Source organism: Amblyomma americanum, chromosome 10 (assembly GCF_052857255.1).
Source record: "Amblyomma americanum isolate KBUSLIRL-KWMA chromosome 10, ASM5285725v1, whole genome shotgun sequence".
In the NCBI taxonomy this organism is placed as follows: Eukaryota; Metazoa; Arthropoda; class Arachnida; order Ixodida; family Ixodidae; genus Amblyomma; species Amblyomma americanum.
This window is the reverse complement of record NC_135506.1, coordinates 46,540,942-46,561,335: the sequence shown is the minus strand read 5'-3', so window position 1 is coordinate 46,561,335 and position 20,394 is coordinate 46,540,942. Positions and strand designations below refer to the sequence as shown.

At 48.5% G+C, this 20,394-nt stretch overlaps 1 protein-coding gene across 4 annotated transcripts in view; it reads left to right on the top strand.

The window, feature by feature from the left end:
- Positions 1 to 20,394, top strand: part of LOC144106906 (ATPase family AAA domain-containing protein 2-like) — a 56,340-nt gene that overhangs the window by 19,040 nt on the left and 16,906 nt on the right. For all 4 annotated transcript variants that reach the window (XM_077639864.1, XM_077639866.1, XM_077639865.1 and 1 more), the window contains exons 8-18: positions 730 to 946; positions 1,196 to 1,337; positions 2,167 to 2,315; positions 3,998 to 4,246; positions 4,934 to 5,146; positions 5,908 to 6,118; positions 8,204 to 8,324; positions 10,193 to 10,385; positions 10,837 to 11,022; positions 12,698 to 13,178; positions 18,273 to 18,395. In XM_077639864.1, coding sequence (XP_077495990.1) covers positions 730 to 946; positions 1,196 to 1,337; positions 2,167 to 2,315; positions 3,998 to 4,246; positions 4,934 to 5,146; positions 5,908 to 6,118; positions 8,204 to 8,324; positions 10,193 to 10,385; positions 10,837 to 11,022; positions 12,698 to 13,178; positions 18,273 to 18,395 — 2,285 coding nt within the window. The remainder of the gene's footprint in view (positions 1 to 729; positions 947 to 1,195; positions 1,338 to 2,166; positions 2,316 to 3,997; positions 4,247 to 4,933; positions 5,147 to 5,907; positions 6,119 to 8,203; positions 8,325 to 10,192; positions 10,386 to 10,836; positions 11,023 to 12,697; positions 13,179 to 18,272; positions 18,396 to 20,394) is intronic.

The window sequence follows — 20,394 nt, the reverse complement described above, 5'->3', positions numbered from 1 at the left end:
CTTACACTGGCTTCTTACTTTGGTTGCATTTTGCAGCAAGTCTTCAGATGCGAACTGCATGCAACGCACACCTTTGTGCAGCAAAAAATTGTGAAAATTTGTTAATTTTGCTACATTCAGTTTTAACTGTAACAGCGATTCATGTAAACTGTTTGTCTTTTGAGGATCGCTTTGTCAAGGTGGCGCATTTTTTTGCGATACTTTGCGTGTGAACTGTGCAATTGTGAGCGCAGCTTCCAAACCTCAGTCAAACTTTTTTGTGCACATATTTTGTGGGGTTATTTTTCGACAGTAAAAACTGAAACCCAAGATTTTTTTCATGCTACTTGTGTCTTTGTACTAGCGCTTCAGACTAAATGCTTTGCCAGTTTCTGCTGGTGCACGTGGCAGTGTAGCAAGGTTGGTCTGTTATTTTTGTGTGTTGTATGTGCGAAGTGGACAGAAGTGCAGTTAGTTACGCATTCATGTAAATGAACTTACAGGCCTGTGGTAGCTAGCAGAGTCATCGTTAGTGTTGCAGAGCTACACCTTGCTTGCAATGCAGTGTCAGAGGTGACATAGATCAGTCACCTTAGTACTGTGTACTTTACAAGTGGCCCCTTCGCTGCTTTATTTGCATTATTGCTCTGATGTGCGCGAGTATAACAATAAAAAGCCCCCCCCCCCCGTTGTCAGGAGCGAATGTCCGAGCCTTCTTATGATCTGTTCCCCGTTCCTCTCTGGATGCAGGAAACGGCACGCCACGCACAACAATTCTTCAACGAGTAGCTCGAGTGATGATGAACTCCGCTTTGAGCGGCGCAAGGCACGCAGCATGGTCCGCGCCCGCAACCGCTGCCTGCCGCTCAACTTCCAGGAGAAGGACCTCTTCGAGGGCGTGCTGCGCGACCGGGCCAAGATCGGCTCCAGCTTGGCCGATGTCGACCCCATGCAGGTTGACAAAGATGTGAGTGCCATCAGTTGTAGCCCCCATTTTGTAAATATTGGCAGTAGCTAGATATTGGCCTGCGCAGAATAGGCCTTTGGATACTGCGAATGGAAGCATAGGAATGTGCAGATTTGAATATCTAGTTCATGTTGCACAGCATATTCGAAAAGCGTCTGAGGATTTGTAGCATGTAATTAATAGTTAGTATGCTTGTGCGCTTAGTTCGCAGAAAAATTTATATCTAAGTGCCGCTTTGGTTCTGTGCAGGTGATGTTCGATCGTGTGGGAGGCCTGGATGGACACATCCGGCAGCTGAAGGAGATGATCCTTTTCCCGTTGATCTACCCGGAAGTGTTTGAGCGCTTCAAGATCTCACCACCGAGGGGAGTGCTCTTCTATGGACCTCCTGGTAAGTTCTGCTCTGCTTCTGCAGCAGGTAGTTGTTCTCTTAGCTCTGCACTACTCCGGCCTCACTTTATTAGGAAATAAAAGATTTTTCATGCTCCACTTTCGATTTTACGCTGTATGTATAAGCAATGCAAAATTAGCAGTTGCAATGCCAAGCATAGTAAATTTGTGGAATTGAACCATTTTGTTAATTCGGTCCTGTCAGAGCCATGATAATTGCTCGAATATCATATAATCTCGTGTATGTGCTGAATTCATCTGTGGGCTGCACCTCATTTTGGACTAGATAATTGGGGAAAAAATATGATTATAAGTTTTTGAATTCATGTGTAGGCCGCACCTTCAAAATTCACACCCTAAATTAAAAAAGAAAGTGCGGCCCTTACACGAGTTTATACGGCAAATGGGCAAGTCAGTTAAGAACAAAGGTTGAAAGGATGTTGAAACTGCTAATTTATGGCCCTAAGTGATCATATATGATCAGATGTTGAGTGGTGTGTTGTATTTTGAATGCCACTTCATTGCACAGGTTCCGCATCACATTTGTTGGCGTCCCGTGTCAGTACTTCCCTTTCCATCGTTTCCCTCTGCTCATACCTTCCTTGCTTGTGTCCAAGCAGCTCGCTCGAAATATAGAAATTTGCTGCTCCTGTGGGGAGGGACCTTCTTTGCTTCAGTTTTCTACTCCGGGGCATGAAGTTGTGCGGTATGCATTTGTGTCCCATTTGACGGGGTCTCTGTGTGAGATCTCATTTTATGTAAAGTGATGCTTCTGGCTCGTTGCTTGTTGGTCACTTGCCAGGAGTGACACCCTTACGCACATCATGCAGGCACTGGCAAGACACTGGTGGCCCGGGCGCTGGCGAACGAGTGCGGCCGGGGTGACTCTCGTGTGGCCTTCTTCATGCGCAAGGGTGCTGACTGCCTCAGCAAGTGGGTCGGGGAGTCCGAACGGCAGCTTCGCATGCTGTTTGACCAGGTGAGGGAACATGGGTGGACGCTGGGGGAGAGACGCAGGGATACAAGGCTCTGTTGATTAACGACTCGATGGCCATTGAAACTGTCTGTCTGTAACAGTGCTCAATGGCCTTTGAGTCGATCGACTATCAGTTCGAGGGCCTCCGAAATGCCCAGATTCTCAACACTCTCAGGAGCATGATCAGCTGCTGTTCAGTGGTAATGAAAAGTTCCCTACACCACTGAAGCAAATTCTTCCCCTTTATGGGTGGTACTGCTCATCACGAAGGGCAGTGGCCAACTGGCTAAATTTGGGACTTAGTACCTAAACTTATGCCCCTGTCACATGGCCAATTTCAGTGGCCATCGGGTCTAGAGCTTTCGAGGTTCTCAATTGCTATCGAAGTCGAAGGATTTGCGTCGCTGCTGCGTGGCAGATCTCAAAGACCATTGAAATGGTTCTCGTATTTTACGCCAAGATTGTGTGGCGCCACTTTTTTTCAGCGATAGCTTCACTACTAGAGGTAACGGGCTGAGATCGGCGTGTACTTCCCATGACCTTCAAGGCTCAGCCAAGGTCGAGCCTTCAGTTTTATAAGTTTGGGGAACCAGTGAATGGTCAGTGGTCAGACCAATGGTCAAGCCATTGCAGATGTGAAAGGTCTAGGACAACCAAAATCGGGTCACGTGATCGACTCTTGGTTCGCTCGAGGAGCTGAAATGCGGCGTTTACTTGATAGGGCATGACGTTGCACCCTCCTTAACTGAGTACATAATGGAAGGAGTGCCGGCACGCCTAGGCACAAAGCCCACATGTGATGTTCACGTGCTAGGCCGTGACGTCATGCCTTCAGGTGAGCATAAAAACTAACGGTGGTTTAGCTTTGGTTCAACCGAGGGAGAAGCGGAAGCTTCACAATGGTTTAGCCTGGCAAAGACCAAAGAAACGACCAAAGCATTGCATAACAAGACTTTGCCAGGCTAAACCATTGTGAAGCTTCCGCTTCTCCATCGGCTGAACCACAGCTAAACGACCGTTGATTTTTTGGAGTCAAAGGAGGTTTCTTGCTATTATGAAAGGCCAGTTGCATTGTAATGAAAGACACTACCTATTGTTCAATTTTCTGTTGCAGTTTTGTAACACCCTGGCGACACTGATATCAATGGTGTTTCCGTCTTCCACGATGGAGAGTATAAAATTAATGCGCTTTAAACTAGACCTTTGCAATTTTTAAATTATTGTACAGCCTAATATTTTACTGCTTACATTAAAGTTTAGGGGAATAATGTTTGTTGATGCTTTTATATCATGAACTTATCCTGCACGAAAGTGCGCATTGGTACAGTTCGAAGCAACGTAAGCAACCTGGGGCAACACTGAGGGCCTTCGAAATCTCAATAGAGTTTTTCGTCGCTCCGTTGGCTTGATAGACTAATGACTCGATGGCCATTGCAATTCCGAATGTAGCAGCACTCAATGGCCTTTGAGTCGATATATCGACTATCGGTTCGCGGGCCTCCGAAATGCCCATGTGACAGTGAATAATCTATGACAAAAACTCTTATCATTTTCATTTCTTTACTCACTTATCTTGTGTTGAGAAAATGATGGGCAAAGGTTTTGTGTAAGAGACAGCGAAGCTGTGCTGGATTCAGGCTTCCTCTCATCGTGGAAGTGTCTGGTCCTCCTACCTCATTGTGCAGGCGTACTCTATGCGTCCGTCCATCATCTTCTTTGACGAGATTGACGGCCTGGCCCCCGTGCGGTCAACGCGGCAGGATCAGATCCATAGCTCCATCGTGTCCACTCTACTAGCCCTGATGGATGGCCTCGACTCCCGAGGCGAGGTGGTTGTCATTGGGGCCACGAACCGCATCGATGCCATCGACCCCGCACTGCGGCGGCCGGGGCGCTTTGACCGGGAGTTCCACTTCTCACTACCCTGCCACAAGGTGAACACGCTGTTTGGATGAGTCTGGTGTCTTTTAGTGACCAAAGGAAAAGGGGTTGAAGGTGCAAAAGTGTGCATGCAGTGACAGAATTGAGTTATTGGGGCAACAACCAGTTGGTGGATTGGCAGCGCCTAATTTTTTCATACCGCTGCAATTATGCACATGCTCGATCATTGCTTCGCTTTGTTGCAAGTTTAATTTTGATGGCTAATAGCCTGATTCTGAAGTCACTCCCTTGTATTTTTTTTTTTTTTGTTGTTGTTGCAAACCTCTCTGCTATAATCACTTTACCTTGATGTCCAAAAGACACATTTATGGGCATTACTTTGGGCACACTGGGCTTTATTTAATTTGTGTCCCGAGCTTTTCGTTTTGCATTGTGACCATAAACTTGCCATGAGTCTGCATTGAACATACAGAGGCATGATGGGAACGACGTTCCATTTTGTACAGACATGTTATGCCAATTTTGCCGTCTTGGATTAGACAGCTCCTTCAGTGGCCCCATACTGAGATGTGAAGCTTGTTACTCTGATCAGCTGTCAGCAGTTTGGCTCTGTCAGTAAGAAAATGTCTTGTGTCGCACTTTGAATGTTGGGGCTAAGGAAAAGCTTCAAAAGACCAAGCTGTCAAAATTTCGCCTCCTAACTTGTATTGCCTGATCTCTGTTGCCTTACGACTTTTCAGGCCCGTTTGAGCATCTTGGAGATCCACACCCGCGACTGGTGCCCGCCGCCAGGCCAGGCATTGCTGTCGGAGCTGGCCGCCCGCTGCACCGGCTACTGTGGGGCCGACCTGAAGGCCCTGTGCTCGGAGGCTGCCCTGGTGGCCCTCAGGCGCAGCTTCCCCCAGATTTACACCACCAAGGAAAAGCTGCAGCTGAACATTGAGTCGGTCCAGGTACGTGCCCGCGGAGCGCTCCCTAACTGTACCGAATGCAAAAGCTGCCTTGGCGGCGCAGTGGTTATGGTGCTCGGCTGCTGACCTGAAAGATGGGGGTTCGATCCTGGCCACGGCGGTCACATTTCGATGGAGGCGAAATGCTAGAGGCCCGTGTGCTGCGCGATGTCAGTGCATGTTAAAGAATGTCATTTGGTCGAAATTGTCTGGAGTCCACTACGGCGTCCCTCATAGCCTGAGTCGCTTTGGGATGTTAAACCGCATAAAACTAAAACTGTACCGAATGCAAAACTCAGGGTTGAGCACTGATTTGGCATGTCTGTGACCTCTCGGGCTCTCGGACTGCATTTTACAGAACCGTGCGGTTTCAAGAGTGCACAATTGGGCTCCCTAAGTACCGGAGTTGGTACATGTTCCGCTGTTCTGTTTATGATCCCACCACAGTGCTAAATCAAACTTAGGCTGTGTAACTAAATTGTGAGAGCATAGTTCTAGCTTATTTGACTTTTAGTTTAGCAAACTGAATTATGCCAAAATGATACCATCCTTTTATAGTAAGATATCTAGCATAGCATGAAACCTAACTGCTAAATCTAAACGAAGCCAAACTAAATTTCGCATCCTGCCTTGTACAAGGGAGGTTGGCTTTAATGCAGTCATTTGTAGCCTGTTAGAGGGCAGTAGTACTGAGCGTAGGTTGTGGTACTGTGGCTTACCAGAAGCGTCTGTAGTGAACGCACGTGCCCTGCCCATCTGCACAGATCCTGCCTGAGGACTATGACCGGGCCATGCGCAAGATCGTGCCAGCCTCCCAGCGCTGCGGGGCGTCGCCAGCGCGGCCACTGAGCACGACCGTGCGACCACTGCTGTGCGCGGCTGTGGAGAAGGCCCTGGTGTACCTGCAGGAGGCCTTTGCAACCGGCCTGCACAAGTCATCTGTCATGGTGCAGCACCGCACCGCCAGCCAGGACGGTTAGTGCACGGGCGCCCCCATCCCGGTGGAGTGCCGGTTAGTGCTCAAAGGGTGCTGTCCTGATGCTTTGTTGGCCAAGGCGTGGGAAAAAAAAAAATAATAATTTGCCATAAGAACGAAAGAACTAGGCTTGAAGGTATAATGCTTGGAAGGTGAGGGTTGCGTTTGGTGGTTGCTGCTCAAGCGCCACTGTCGTCACTGTAATGACATGGCCGAAAAATGGGTCTGGTGAGGTTTGTGTAAAGGGGGGGGGTAGTATTTAGTGTTGTGGCTCCAAGTGCACTTGGTGCCTGAAATCACCAGCACCATGATCGCCAGCTATGCAGTATGCGTTTGATGTTAAGGCGTTACCTGCTCTGTGTGGTCATGGCAGCCTCCGCATTAGCTGCCTGAACATCACCCACACCATGGTCACCAGTATGGTTAAATTTGGGTGTAACAAACCTCCATGTACAGATTTCCTCGATATTACGAACTTTCTCCATTCCCCAACGCCACCCCATTGAAAGCGCGTGTATTTGAGAACTCCATGCTACGAAGGTGTTATGGAAGTTGACCTTGATGGAACGAACTCGCTTCGCCAACTACATTTCAGCTATTGGAGGACATAGCAAAAAAAAAAAAAATGGAACGAGCAACGCACACCCATCAACGCTGCTGCATGGTTGCTCACGTGATTCCGGTGCCGATAGCTCTTGTGCGTTAGGAATGGCAACGGTGGTAAGGGTACCTTTCCCCCACTTTCCAATCTCCCCACCCCATTCGTAGGTGGATTCACACAATGGATGAGGTCGTGGACGAATCCGTGATGTCATGAGAAGTCAGCGGACCGTCCACACGCTGAATGCATTCACACAACGGATGAATACAGCACATCCAAAAGCAAAAAAGTGCCCTCCTTTTTCAATATGTGTCTCCCGCCAAAATGAGTTGGTCGGCTTGAGTCATTAACGTCATGCCATGTGATGCGCGGTTCGCCCTCAAGAGATGTGATTCGATCTGTTGTGTGAATCAGTCCACCATTGTTGTGCCAGCTGCGGCTGGAGGTGGTGTTCGCAGCTACCACAGTCATGCTATCGGCATGATAGCGAAACGTTTCTCCGTGTTCATGACTTTAGAGTAATGTGGGTTTACTGCGAACATTTCCAAGGTGCCCTCAGTCCACTTTCTGGCAAGTGTAAACATATCTTTGTAAAGGTGGATTTCAACTGTGTTCTGTTTGAATTTTATTCAAGGTGCAGGCAATTTGAGGACACCAGTGGCTGCCTGCAATTAAATTTAGATGGTCTGGAATGAACTGTGTCAGCCGGAAGGCGACTTGAGTTTTGTTTTGTAGCGAAAGCTACATTGGCCACGAACTCGCAGTCCCATCGTGGTCGCACCGCACCATGTGACTGGTCATGTGACCAGCCAGACTAACCTGGACTTGCGGTCAAGGTTAACCAAGGCTAACCATGCTATGCCTTAGCTTTCGCTACATATATCCTGGTCCTGGCATAGCCGAGCTAAGCCACTGCCAATTTTTTTAACCTGATGACCTGTGCCTTTATGGCCACAGCTATGTCATTCGACTGCTGGAGCCGCACTGTTTCATACGTTAGCATAAGGAGCTAATGGCGAAAAGCTGCTGCGACGGTGTCTCGTATCACACTGTATCGGGGCGTGAAATAAAACAATTAGCTTCAAGAGGGATTCAAATCCGTGGTGGTGCAAACAGATATACTTTGCTGGCTGCTGCATTAGACCACTACGCCACTGCCGCAGCCTACTATCCCATGTGTTAAACTGCCAGTCTCTCATGCTGTGCTTTGGATGTCATCATCTTCCATCCTTGTGTATGTCAGTCCAAAAATAGCATGCGGGTACTTGTATGTGCAGAATAAAATTCGAACGTGGGGCCGCTTTACTGACCAAAAAAAAAAGCGCTTAGAAGCACCACCTCGCAGGCATGCAGCAAATCACATGAAGCAACAGTAGATTTCAACCAACAAAATCAATTGTCGTCGGTGTGCATCAACTCTATGCTATTGCACTATTGCGCATAATCAGTGATTAAGTGTCCCCCTGAATTTTTGATTTCCCAGGCAATCATTCTGACGACAGCAGTGTGTTCTCTGATGAAGAAGCCATGAACGGAGTTGGCAGCTCTACAGTTGATCTCACGGAGCAAGCCGCAAACAACCAAAGCCTCATTCCAAGCATACGGTAGGACCATGTTTATTATTTTTTTATTCCTCTCTCACTCATTCGTGCTATGGAAGCCTAGCATTTGGAGGGAAATGAGGAGGAGGGAAATGCAATCCAGTTGTATTGACTTGAACTTTGGGTGGCTTGAAAGCTTTACTCCATCTCACAATCTGTTTGCAGCACTGTCAAAGGTAGAGCTCTCTCGTCCAATCAGGGCTGCAGGAGCACAGCAAATAGCCTCTCAAATATTTGAGTCATCTAGGACTATTTCTCAATCTATCAACACAGAAATTTAAAGCATAGTTTGGACTGACGTTGTGTAGAGAGCATTTCCATTGATCGTGAAATTAAGGGGGGACGTGGGTCTTTGGGACCAAAAAATCGCGAAAAAATCGACTTTTCAATTTGGGCATAGTTGGATATGTCTCATCATTTTCCATTTTAATTTCAAGTTTCATGTCTGTATACCGCGTAGTTTACGAGTAATCGACACGCAAGGATGCAATTTTGACAAGAGAGCTTGCGAAAAACGGTTAGAAAATGCCTGTTTTGCATCGTGTGTCGCTTCAAAAGTGGCCAGCGCAGCTAGGCGACTTTAGTCTCGTTTGAAAGAGCAACGCCTCAGCTTTCTTTCCCGCCAGAACGAAAGGTCTACTGCGATTGGTCACTGAGAAAAAGGCAGAAAACAAAATATGAAATGCGGCACTGCTATTGGCTGTTGGACACCACGCGGCGAAATTCAAGCGCCTCATTGGCTGGTGCCATTTTTTTTTAACGCTCCGTGCTTGTCCTGCGACGCCATTTTGAAAAAGACCACCGTGGCTTGAAACTGTATCGGTAGTTCGCAGTGCGCATAAGTTTGGGAAAAAACTTAAAAAAAGGCCGCAGAAAGCAAGCGCAAGACACAAGTTCGTCGGCAGTGATGTCAACCAGCAGCAGCGGAGTGCTTGAGCGCCTGAGCGTGGACTGGCGGATGACGTGACCTTGGCAGCAGCCGTTCCGGCGTTCGTTTTGAGCGCGGTGCATATCGCGGCTGCAGCGGATGACGGAGAGCCGGAGGATGGTTTTACTCCACAAGCAGTGATCGGAAGAGGGAATAACGAGGCACAGGAGTGCAATTCGGCAGTTGTGATAAGCGCTTGTTTACCAGCTTCGGCGTTCGCCTTCGTCACGGAGAAAATCGCGGGCTCGGGCGAGATTGGCAGCAGCGGGTCAGAGTTGACACATTTCTGCCCAGCGCTGATCACGAGGATTGCGAAGCACGCCGATGATAAAATCAGCAGTTTGGCAGCAATTTCTGGAACCTAGCGCAAGACGTGGACGCTAGCGAACGAGCATGTAGACGCCAACCCTCCATTGCCTGCGGAGCTACCGATGTGGTCGTAGATTTGGCGGCGATTGACAGACTGCTTCAAAACACAGTGTGCACCCTCGAAATCATTTTTGCAGCTTGCTAAGCGGCGGCAAACGGCAGAAATGTGATTCAGACTATTCACTATGCGCCTTCTAAGCTGTTTGCTTTGGAAAATTAAGCACTGTATGTGCTTACACAGCTCCAAAATGTTTGATTTCGTTTTTTGCGTTTTTCTCAGTTTCATTTTCTGCACCACCCTACACACTGCTGACAAGCTTTTCCTGGCTTCTCTTAAGCTTCTCTTAAGCTATAAAAAAGTTCTCTTAAGCTACAATGAACTGGCTTTCTTGGGGCCTGGGTATACCATTTAGGTGGAAAGACATTCGTTTTGAAATGAAATCATGAAAGATGCCTGAATGGTTTTAAGCTGCATGTTTTATCCCTCACTGGCATGGTCGTGCTGTTGTGTTTTCTGGTGCTGCTGGGACTGTTTCCACTTGGTCACTGTCTTGTACGTGGACCACCCGTGCAGATCTCGTTTTGCGGCCGGCCGCGTGAGCAGCCACCGGCCACGCCTTCTCATCTGTGGCCGTCCGGGCCTGGGCCAGACGACGCACGTGGCGCCGGCCGTGCTCCACCTGCTCGAGCACCTTCCCCTGCACCGGCTGGACCTGCCTGCTCTACATTCTGTCACTGCCCGGGCACCCGAGGAAGCCTGCGCACAGGTGGGCATGCGCTGGTGCAGTCCTCTTCACGTCCGATGGCCTGCTGAATTGTGTGCTGTGCTCTAGTCCGTTACGATTTGGCAGCGTGCGAGAGCTACATCTGAAAGCGAACTGGGCAGCGAGATTTTGCCGCCTGTTGCATTGGGTGTCTTATTTTAGGACAAAGCATGGCAACACCCATTCTGAACAAGAGGGGTTTGAGACAGCTGGCTTAGGTGATGTTGTTTCAGTGCGACCGTGATATTGTAAGTTAGCTCAAGCATTGCCTTTTTCCTTGCATCTCTGCACTGCCATTGCACTGTGTGTGCCAGAACAGGGACTCTACGAGTGAAGGTTGTGATAATGAGGATCACTTTGGTCCTTCCCTTTATTTGACGTTTGTTTGACGTCATCTGCTCCTCTAGTAAACTGTTCTGTTGGTGGGTGACTGGTGATCTTGTTGCGTATGCAGGTGCTGCAGGAGGCGCAGCGGGTCCTGCCGGGTGTTTTGTACCTGCCACACGTGTGCCAGTGGTGGGACACGTTGGGTGATGCTATCAGGGCCACCTTCCTGACTCTCCTTAGTGACCTGGAACCCCTCATGCCTGTCCTGTGGCTGGCCACGGCTGACGTGCCATTCGACCAGCTGCCATCCCAGGTTTGTTGCTGTGCCTCGCTGTCACGGTCCAGAGCGGGGGTTCCTGGACTGGGTTCTGCCGAACCCTGGGGCTCCTTGGAGTGTTTTTCAGGTTCCCAGAGCGCCTAAATGCATGCATGTCTCAACCCCCCCCCCCCCCCCCCCCCCCCCCCCCCCACCTTTCCTTTAACCCAGTTTAGTTCGGGACTAATCATAACTGCATTTGCTCGTGGGAGACTGTTTCACTCTACAGCCAAGTACAGTAAAAGCTTGTTAATTTGAACTTGGTTAATTCAAACTGACACCCGGGTCCCGGCGCAGCCTTGTGTATCTCAATGGGGGAAAACTCACAATAATTCGAACAGGTCGACATCCGCTACGGTTAATTCGAACTAGGAGCCCCTGGTTGACACTGCTCCTCGTAGATAGAAGTTGACCCACAGCTAGTACAACGCGCTGCAAATGTAAAACAATGGAAAAGAAAAGAAGCCGAGTGCACGGCGCTGGCGGACCCTGCGCTCCGGTGCATGCTGAAGCAGGTTTTTGCTGCCGGAGCACTCGCCTGCGCCTTCGATGCATCGGTGCAAGCCGTTCCAGGTTTTCATTGTGCCGCGGTTGCTTAGTCGCAATTGTACGCAACATAGTACAGAGATTCGAGCGATGGCGGCTTTTTGTTGGTGCCACGAGCTAAGCGGTCAACACTGTGGAGATGTTGGAGCCCTTAAGTGACGCCGATGTAATTGAGGCTGCATGCTGTCAGCAGGCGCCACAGGGCTCGCGTGCAGTGAGCACAGCAGACAGTGATGAGTCCGACTGGCGTATGCCACTGCCAAGTGCATGTAGTGCATGTGAAGTAGTGGCACTCTATGTTGCAAATCGCTACTTTTCTGCCCATGAGAACTCGGACGTTGCGCTGGAGTTCTTGGGCAAGCAGCAAATGATGCTGATGTAGTCTCGGCAGAAGAAATGCAAGCAAATGCACACCACTGATTACTTTTAATTTACTATTCTCGCTGCTCAAGTGAATACATTCTAGCTCTTGTTTCTGGCGAATAACTGGCCGATCAATTTATTTCATTTGCCATTAGGACCGCATGAATTCTCAGAATCGCCCGCCACAAACGTGTAGTAGCGCCCAGCTCGTGATTACAAGTCTAGATGTGACTGCTTCGGATTAAGCCTGCGCGGTGGGCCACAGTGACCGCTCATTCTAGCACCCGTTCTATAATTCGAACAATTTTCTGGCCCCTTTCGGGTTCTAATTAACAAGCTTTTACTGTAGTTACTAATTGAATTTGGGCACACCTTTGGAAAAGCTGTCCCTCTGCACGAAGAGATGGAGGCCTAAGAACATGGGGTCGTTAGCATCCTTCATAAGCTGCTGCGGTTCAGGCTATAAGCACAGGCTTGAGAACGGCTGGTTGAGAGCATTGGTACCTGTATAGGAGGTTATCAACTTTGGGGTTCCTAATGACTCTTTAGCATTTATGAAGTTCATGCTGTGCAGAAAAGAATTCAAGGGTTGATAAACTGAATCCGTTAGGTGAGATCTGAGATCAAGTTAACGAAAGGAACTAGCCAAGACAGGTGCAGACCTGTGTCAGCTTGCAACCTGTTGCATCCTAAACAAGGGTTTTGCATTGGCTGCGAAATTGTGCTGCGTGTTGCCGCTAAAAGCCTGGCCTGCTTCTTGCAGCTGCAACAGCTTTTTGGCCCATCGGAAATCCTCGAGTTGGCACCCCCGGCAGAGGCGGAGCGCCGTGCCTTCTTTGCACCGCTGTTTGCCAAGGCCGCCGCTCCTCCGAGGCCCAGACGTCCCCCTCCCGAGCAGATGCCCCGCCTACCCGCGGCACCTCCGCCGGAGCCCAGGAAGCTGACGCCTGCGGAGCTGGAACGGCTCCGCCAGCAGGAGGAGGCGACCCTGCGGGAGCTGCGGCTGTTCCTGCGTGACATCCTGACCAAGCTGATGCGCGACCGGCGCTACACCATGTTCGCCAAGCCCGTGGATGCGGAGGAGGTGCCCGACTACCTGGACGTGATCCAGCAGCCCATGGACCTGGAGACCATGATGGGCAAGATTGACCTGCACCAGTACCAGACAGTGGGCCAGTTCCTGCAGGACATCGAGCTTATCTGCTCCAATGCACTAGAGTACAACCCTGACCGAAACCCCACAGGTGGGTAGGATTGCAAGGCAGAATGGTGCTTGCAGCTCTTGCTAGAAGAGTTCAGTGCACTGTGGAGCAGCGAAAACAAAATTACCATATACAGTCGTCGACCGATTTTTCGGACTCGAAAGGACCCGAAAAATAGTCTGAATAATCGAACAGTCCGAAAAATAGTGAAGTACATAAAAAATCACTTTATTGAGATGAAATCGGCTTAAAAATGTCACTGATTTTACCTTGCGGAAAATTTCTCTTGCTGGCGATGATTTGCGCCTGTATTTGCGCCAAGGTTGTGCTTTCACTGTACACGCTAGACAGCAAGGTCACCGCATTTAGTTAAAATACTTCTCACGCTTCTTTGACGGACCGAGCGGGGCCATGTTGTCCACAATCCGAGTGTGCACCACACCGCTCGTTGAACACGCAAAGATAAGGCACTTTTCTTTCAAAGCGGTGGAACCGGCGGGCACAATCACAAAACGGCAAACAGATGTAACTTCGTGAAGACTGAGCACCACTCAGTCAACGTGATCTGAGAAACCCAAGTGACGAAACAGCGAATGGCGAACGTATGAGACCCGCTGCGGTGGCTCAGTGGTTAGTGCGCTCGGCTACTGATCCGTAGTTCCCGGGTTGGAACCCGGCTGCGGTGGGCGCGTTTCGATGGAGGCGAAACGCAAAGGCGCCCGTGTGCTGTGTGATGTCAGTGCACGTTAAAGATCTCCAGGTGGTTGAAATTATTCCGGAGCCCTCCACTACGGCATCTCTTTTTTTCCTTTCTTCTCTCAGGCCTTCCTTTATCCTTTCCTACCGAGATGTGAGATAGCTCCTGCACAATTTCCTTCCCAACAACCAATTTTCAACGTATGGGACAAGCGATAACTGCCCGCGACAACGTCGGCAACAAAAGCAAGTTGGCAGCGATGACAATCCGGCTGCCACCTCAAAGTGTCAGAGATCGCAGGGACCTCTACTGGCAACAATGAGGTATCGAAAGTGTGTCAAGTCAAGCCAACTGCAGCATAAATCCACCTCAATCCAATATTGCGCCTTTTGTGCCGCCAAAAGCCGATAACACGGCCAGTTTTGGCCCGCAGGCGACTGTAATTAGTCCGAAAAATCGAACTTTTGGGCTTTTTAAGTCCGAAATATCCGTCGTGATTATGTATGCGCTTCTAGGGGGAGACTGACGGTGCCTTATCGAGGTCCGAAATATCCTACAAGTCCGAATTATTGGAGTCCGAATTACCCGTCGGCTACTGTACAGTAGTCTCAATGATATGATCCCTGTTGATACGAATTTTGGTGTGATACGAATTCCTAAAATGCCCTGGCCGGAGTGCATTGTCTGCAATGAACAGAAATTTGTATGGGAACAACCCTCCGTCTCACTGCGGATGATATGAGGGCTTGAGCCAGGACTGCAGCCTGGAGCACCAAGTACCTGCTGGTCGTACATCATTGACATCAGGATCATGAGTCGCGTGACGCGCACCGCGAGTAGTGAGTGGCAGTGCCCTGCCAGCACAGCGCCGAGGTGGCGGGTCAATGATAGCGTGCAGCTCGTAGATCGCCGATGCCGTGATCGCCAGTCATGTGGTGCACATCGCAAGTAGTGAGCGGAGGTGTGCACCTTGTACATTGCTAATGTAGCGAGTCGGTGGTGGCATGCGACGTATGTAAACCCTGTTAGCCGAAAATAGATGTGCATAAATTCTCACGAATTTTTGTTCATTTTGGATGATACAAATATTTTTCATGACCCCATGTGATTTGTATGATCAAGGGTTAACTTTATACGTTTTTTTTTTTCTGCATGCGTTATAGAAATACCTCTGCTTTCATACTGCGAGATTCCATTCCGTGCGACCGCGCTCATTTCGTCATGCGTGAGGCGTTCATGTGCATTCAAGTCACTGTGCATTAATGGGGGACACAGGTCTCCAGAGCCGAAAATTCGCGAAAATATCAATTTTTAAATTTTGTCATATTCGGATTCGCGCGGTTCTTTTCCACCAATGAGGGAAGTTTGGAGCCCGAGACTCGCATAATTTTTGAGAAATTGCCCGATGAATGTTGCCACTGTGGCGCAGAAACTCGCGAGCATGCACCAAAATACACCCGTTTTCTATGCCTGTGCAATTCAAAACCATGTGCCATAATGCTCTCTCTCAGGTCACATTTGGTAGTGGAGCTCGCCGGCTTTCTTTCACGCCATTACGGCAGCCGCTGCGCCTGTTCAAAGCCGTGAAAACGCCAAGAACAAAAACGAAGATGCGGCTTCGCGATTGGCTGCCTTGTACCACCTGGCGAAATCGGCGCTCTTTATTGGCTAGATTGAATTTCCCGCCATTTTCAGTCGCATTAAGCTGCCGTCATTTTGAAAATTTTATCAGCGTGAGCAATCGCAAAGTCAAAGCGGGGAGCTTGCAACGTTGATAAATGCGGGAAGAATGGGCAGCAGGGTCAAAAACTGATAACTGATCTGTGGTTGTCGGCGCCGATGACAGTGGACAATAAGCGTAGCAACAGACAGCGAACCGCCACGTCGGCGTGCAGTAAGGCAAAGTTGGTAATCGGCAGCATCGACCGTGGTTCCTTGCAGCTTTCATTGGCGGTGCTTACCTCGAGTGACTCGAGAAAATGCTGACAGTATGGCCGCCAGTTTCTCGGCGGCAACTGCGCGCGCGCGACGACGCGGGTCAGGTGACACCACACTGGTGGACAGCGAGGGTGGCTGTTGATAACATCAGCTGATGTTTTCTCAGATACTGAAAACCTTCGAAGGACCGTGTGGCGGTCTTCGAGCACAGATGCCTGTGATTAGAATAGTGGTGTAGTGGTTAAGTTAGACGGCCAGTTTTTTTTTTTTTTTTAATGTGGCTCCAAGAAATAGACTGCTACTTGATTATCTCATGAATTTGTGTATCTATCTAAAAACTAATAGCATGTTTTAAATCACTTCGGAAAACTTCAGAGAACTGTGCAGTTTCATCAAGATTCAACTAAAAACAAGGAAGTTAATGCAGTCGAGAAATGGACTTGCACTGAAGGAAGGTGTCAGCACACAAATGTGCATCTGAAAACAGGCAGCAAGCATGGAGAAAGGGCTGTACGGGTGAAAAATGTCACTCAGATTACATGTCTGCGGCTTGTCAGCCATTTCCATGTGCAAACAGGCTATTATTTTTCGTCATCTCCCATGAAATTGAGTTTTCTTAGTTTTTTGTAATTTTCTCAAAATGCGAATTTTGGACTCCTGTCACGTTAGCAAATCCAATATCTCAACATCTATTGAAAAGAGAGCAATAATTTTTTTTCAGCATGAAGTCAGATATCTGTAGCACAGAATGTTGCAAGCAGATTTCTTAATTCTCTCTGAAATTTTCTAGAATGGCATTTTGTACTACCACTGTGTATAATCATCAATCACAAACTGCTTGCAACATTGTGTTCCTTATCCTTTCTAGTACCTAGCAATGTATAAATGGTAAGGTTTTGTTGAGCGGGTATTTTCCTATCGTTTTCGCAAACTTCAGTGCATTGTTTGCAGTTATCTTAATAACTAATTGGTCGATACAAAAATAACTATTTTTTGAATCTGCACAAATAAACTGCATAAGCATGCAAAGTTTTATTAATTTTGGTTGGAAATTCAGAAAAATGGTTTTAAGGCGAGTTTCTTCCTTAAAATAGAGGCCATGTGCACATTTTGAAATCGATGCTTTGGATTATGTGTGAGATCTGCGGTTTCCCTGATTCTTCGAACACATTTTTTCACGCACAGCGCCTACATACTGGCAACATGTCATCCTGTTGAGACTGCACATAGAACCATTGTCAATATGCCATTTAAGTAGCAGCGCCTGCACTAGATGCACCAGAAATGGGGTAGAGAAAGGAAATGTTAGCACGATCCTTGCCTGTGACGCAAAGGTGAAGCCAGGGTGCACCCACGCTGGCGGCCTGGTTCTGCCAGGTGACAGCAGATTGCTGGGCACCACTTTCTCGGTGTCGCTAGACCTAACATGCTCTGCACTTAAAGGGACACTGAGGAGAACTCTATCAATTTTGTTTGTTAGCAAAATCTGATAGTTTGGCATTTCATGGCTTTGTTGCCGCTTGTCCGGGCTCGAAAGATGCATTTATTTCAAGGAAATTTGGATTCGAAGTTGATAAACTTTTTCCCGCTGCTCTGATTCAAACTCAGGGAACTCATATGACGTCACAAAACGGAGTGACGTGAAACGTGACGTAAACGCAGACTCCGTGATTTCTGACGGCTAGCGGTGCGGTGCGCAACCTTACTTTGCCAGCCTCAGAGATTCGTGGCCTCCTTGAAGTAAGGAAAATTCCTGCAAGGTGGCGCCTCTTTCCCTAGGAAGTCATCACGCTTGTACTTGCGAGATTGGCCTGTGGCGGCGATACCTGTATTTTGGTTCTTGCTATTTTCTACGTTACAAGAGCTTTGTTTTCAGGAAGAGTGGCGTTTTTGTGATCAGGAGCCGCCATTCCATCGATACAAGCCAACTTCAATTTCTCCTCAGTGTCCCTTTAAGCCACAGTGAAAGTGCTTTGAAACTGAATACCGCGTCTCATAAAGCGTCCAACTTTGTTACCTGTCGCTGCCGACACCACTCCGCATTAAAATGAAGGCATGTGTACTCCTTTGTCAGCGAAATGAGTGGAAAAGCTGCAAGCTGCCTCGCATCATTGCATGCAGTTGTGCACCGGATTGCATCTTTGGGCGCATGTGTCTGCTCATTAAATCCAGTTATGCAGGGAGTGTCAGCAGGTAACCCATGTCGGATAGCAAGAGAGCAATTTAGGTGCAAGGTGTTGGCTTGAATAATCTGGTAAAATTTAACACAGATTCGGGGAGCGCCGGAATAGTGCAAATTACTTGGGATTTCGAATGAACAGATATCAAATTACCATAGAGGTTTTACTGTGTGGCACTTACTGAGGGTAAAGATGAACTTCAAGGTTCAAATTGCTGCTCATGCTGAATTTGCGGCACCAAATTGTGGAACAGGAAAAACCCTTCACTTTTTGTTTCCAATACTTGACTCTTGCGTTTTCTTCTTTTCTGTCCCCTGGTAGACAAGAACATTCGGCACCGAGCCTGTGCCCTCCAGGATGCAGCCAATGCTCTCGTGGACACCGAGCTCGACTGGGGCTTCGAGAAGATCTGCCAGGACATCGTCCAGGCTCGCAAGGAGAGGGGCAAGTGAAGTTTTGATTTGTTCCCAGAGTTTCACGTTGCAACTTGTGGAGCTCACAACAGATGGCAACACCCACCTCCACATGATGAGTATTTTTAACTCGATAGCATTAATGATCTGTTATCGCAGAAAATCCAGCATCACCATCGTTGACCGTGAGCAAAAAATCCATGGAAAATACCCAGAAAAGCAACCTAGGAGGCAGGTGGGCCACCTAGGCCAGGTAACCTTGTGAGGTCATTGCAGCCTGCCCACCGGATTGCGACTGAACTGCGCGCCATGACAGGTGGCTGTTAAATTAATGATTGGTTGCGAGTGGTGGCTCGGGACGAGCAACTTCGGTGGCAGCACCTGCCATCACAGGGCAACGGCGCATCACTTCACCGCTGCACCACTGTGCCAGAAGTGGCGTGAGAACTCCCAGTGATCTGTGCATGTCAAGTAGAGATTGACAAATTCCGCCTTATCGGCATTAAACCATTATGCTATCGCGTCATACCCCTAAGGCGGAGCCTAAGTGTTTCCTCCAGTTTTTCCCGTAACTCACTGAAATAGGTCTGGGTGTAGCCAACAGATTACTTAGCAAGCTGTGTCATTCACTGCAGCAGTATCTTGGCTAGAATAAGTCAAGTTCGGCAGCCAAAGTCAAGTGGATTGAGCCAGCACTTGCCCTAATCGCTGCTCCAAGTCTGTCTCCTTCATGCAACAGTTGAGTCTTTCTCTCATAACTTGGATGCTGGAGAGAGCAATGTGGCAGAGCTACGCGCAGCTGTGGGAACTTCTACAGTAACTCTACTGCCCACCCGCCACCAGCTTGGCCACCTGGATCGGTGCCAAATTGTACACTCGCGCACAGACCATGGCTTTTTCGTTGAAGGGGACAGAGTTTGATGTGCTGTCTCAGAGGAGGTTTGTGCTAGGAAGGCTTTGCAGCAATGAGAGTGTGAGAAGCATCGGCACTACGCAGCTGCTGCCTTGGTGTCAGACATACAAAAAACGCTTCAGCTGCGCTGAAAAATTGCATTATTGGAAGCATAATTGTCGGCCCATTTTTTGCAGCAACTGCTCTCGTCGAACCTTTTCATCAAGCTTTAGCCTTGTTTCCTTGGTAAATTTTTTAATGGTGCGAATTTTAGGCGACACAAATATTCTTTATGGTCGCACATGATTCGTTTCAGCAAGATTCTACTGTATCTCGAAATATTAGATTTGTTTTTTTGAAAATGCACCAGAAATAAACTGCAGACAGATCAGAGCAATTGTGTATGTCTCGTGTTGTTCTCGGTTTCCAGTTTAGTTTTGGCACGTTTCATAAAAAAAATTTGAAACCAACTTGCCCAGCAGTACAGGCTAAGTGGTATGATTTTCATATTACTCGCGTAATTTGTGTCCTCAAGTAATTTGCATACCCTTATTTATTTAACCTTGGTACCTGGGATTTAAAAAAAAACGGGCCGACAATTATACTTCTAGTAATGCAATTTTTCAGCGCAGCTGAAGCGTTATTTGAACCGTGGCCGACCCCATACAGAACACGCAGTTTCGAATGGAGTTGGCTTTGGGTTCATGCTCGGGCAGCACACAGCGGTCCACCACCATTGACCGTCTCCCTGGGCAAATGAACTACAGCGCGCCATCTCTTAGCGGGTCGCGGACGTGGAGCCAGTCTTTTGTCTGGTGCCGCACCCTCTTCCTCCATTTTCTTCCTCCGTGCGCGGTTACGCCGAGGCACGCCACTCAATTCAGGAACGGGCACCTAAGAGCTGTGCTGTAAAACTTTTATACTCACACATTTTACACTCCCTGATGCGCCGAACCACCAGCGTGCACACGTGTGCGCACAAAGAAGGCTTGGAAAGAACGGCGTGGCTGCATCGCCATGTTTGGCTACGTGAGATGCGAGTGGTGAGAGAACGAATTGCGTGCCGTTTACTCAGCTCGCTTGCATGCTTTCCCGGACCAGCTGTTATGAGAACAACACCGCACAACTACCAGCGTGC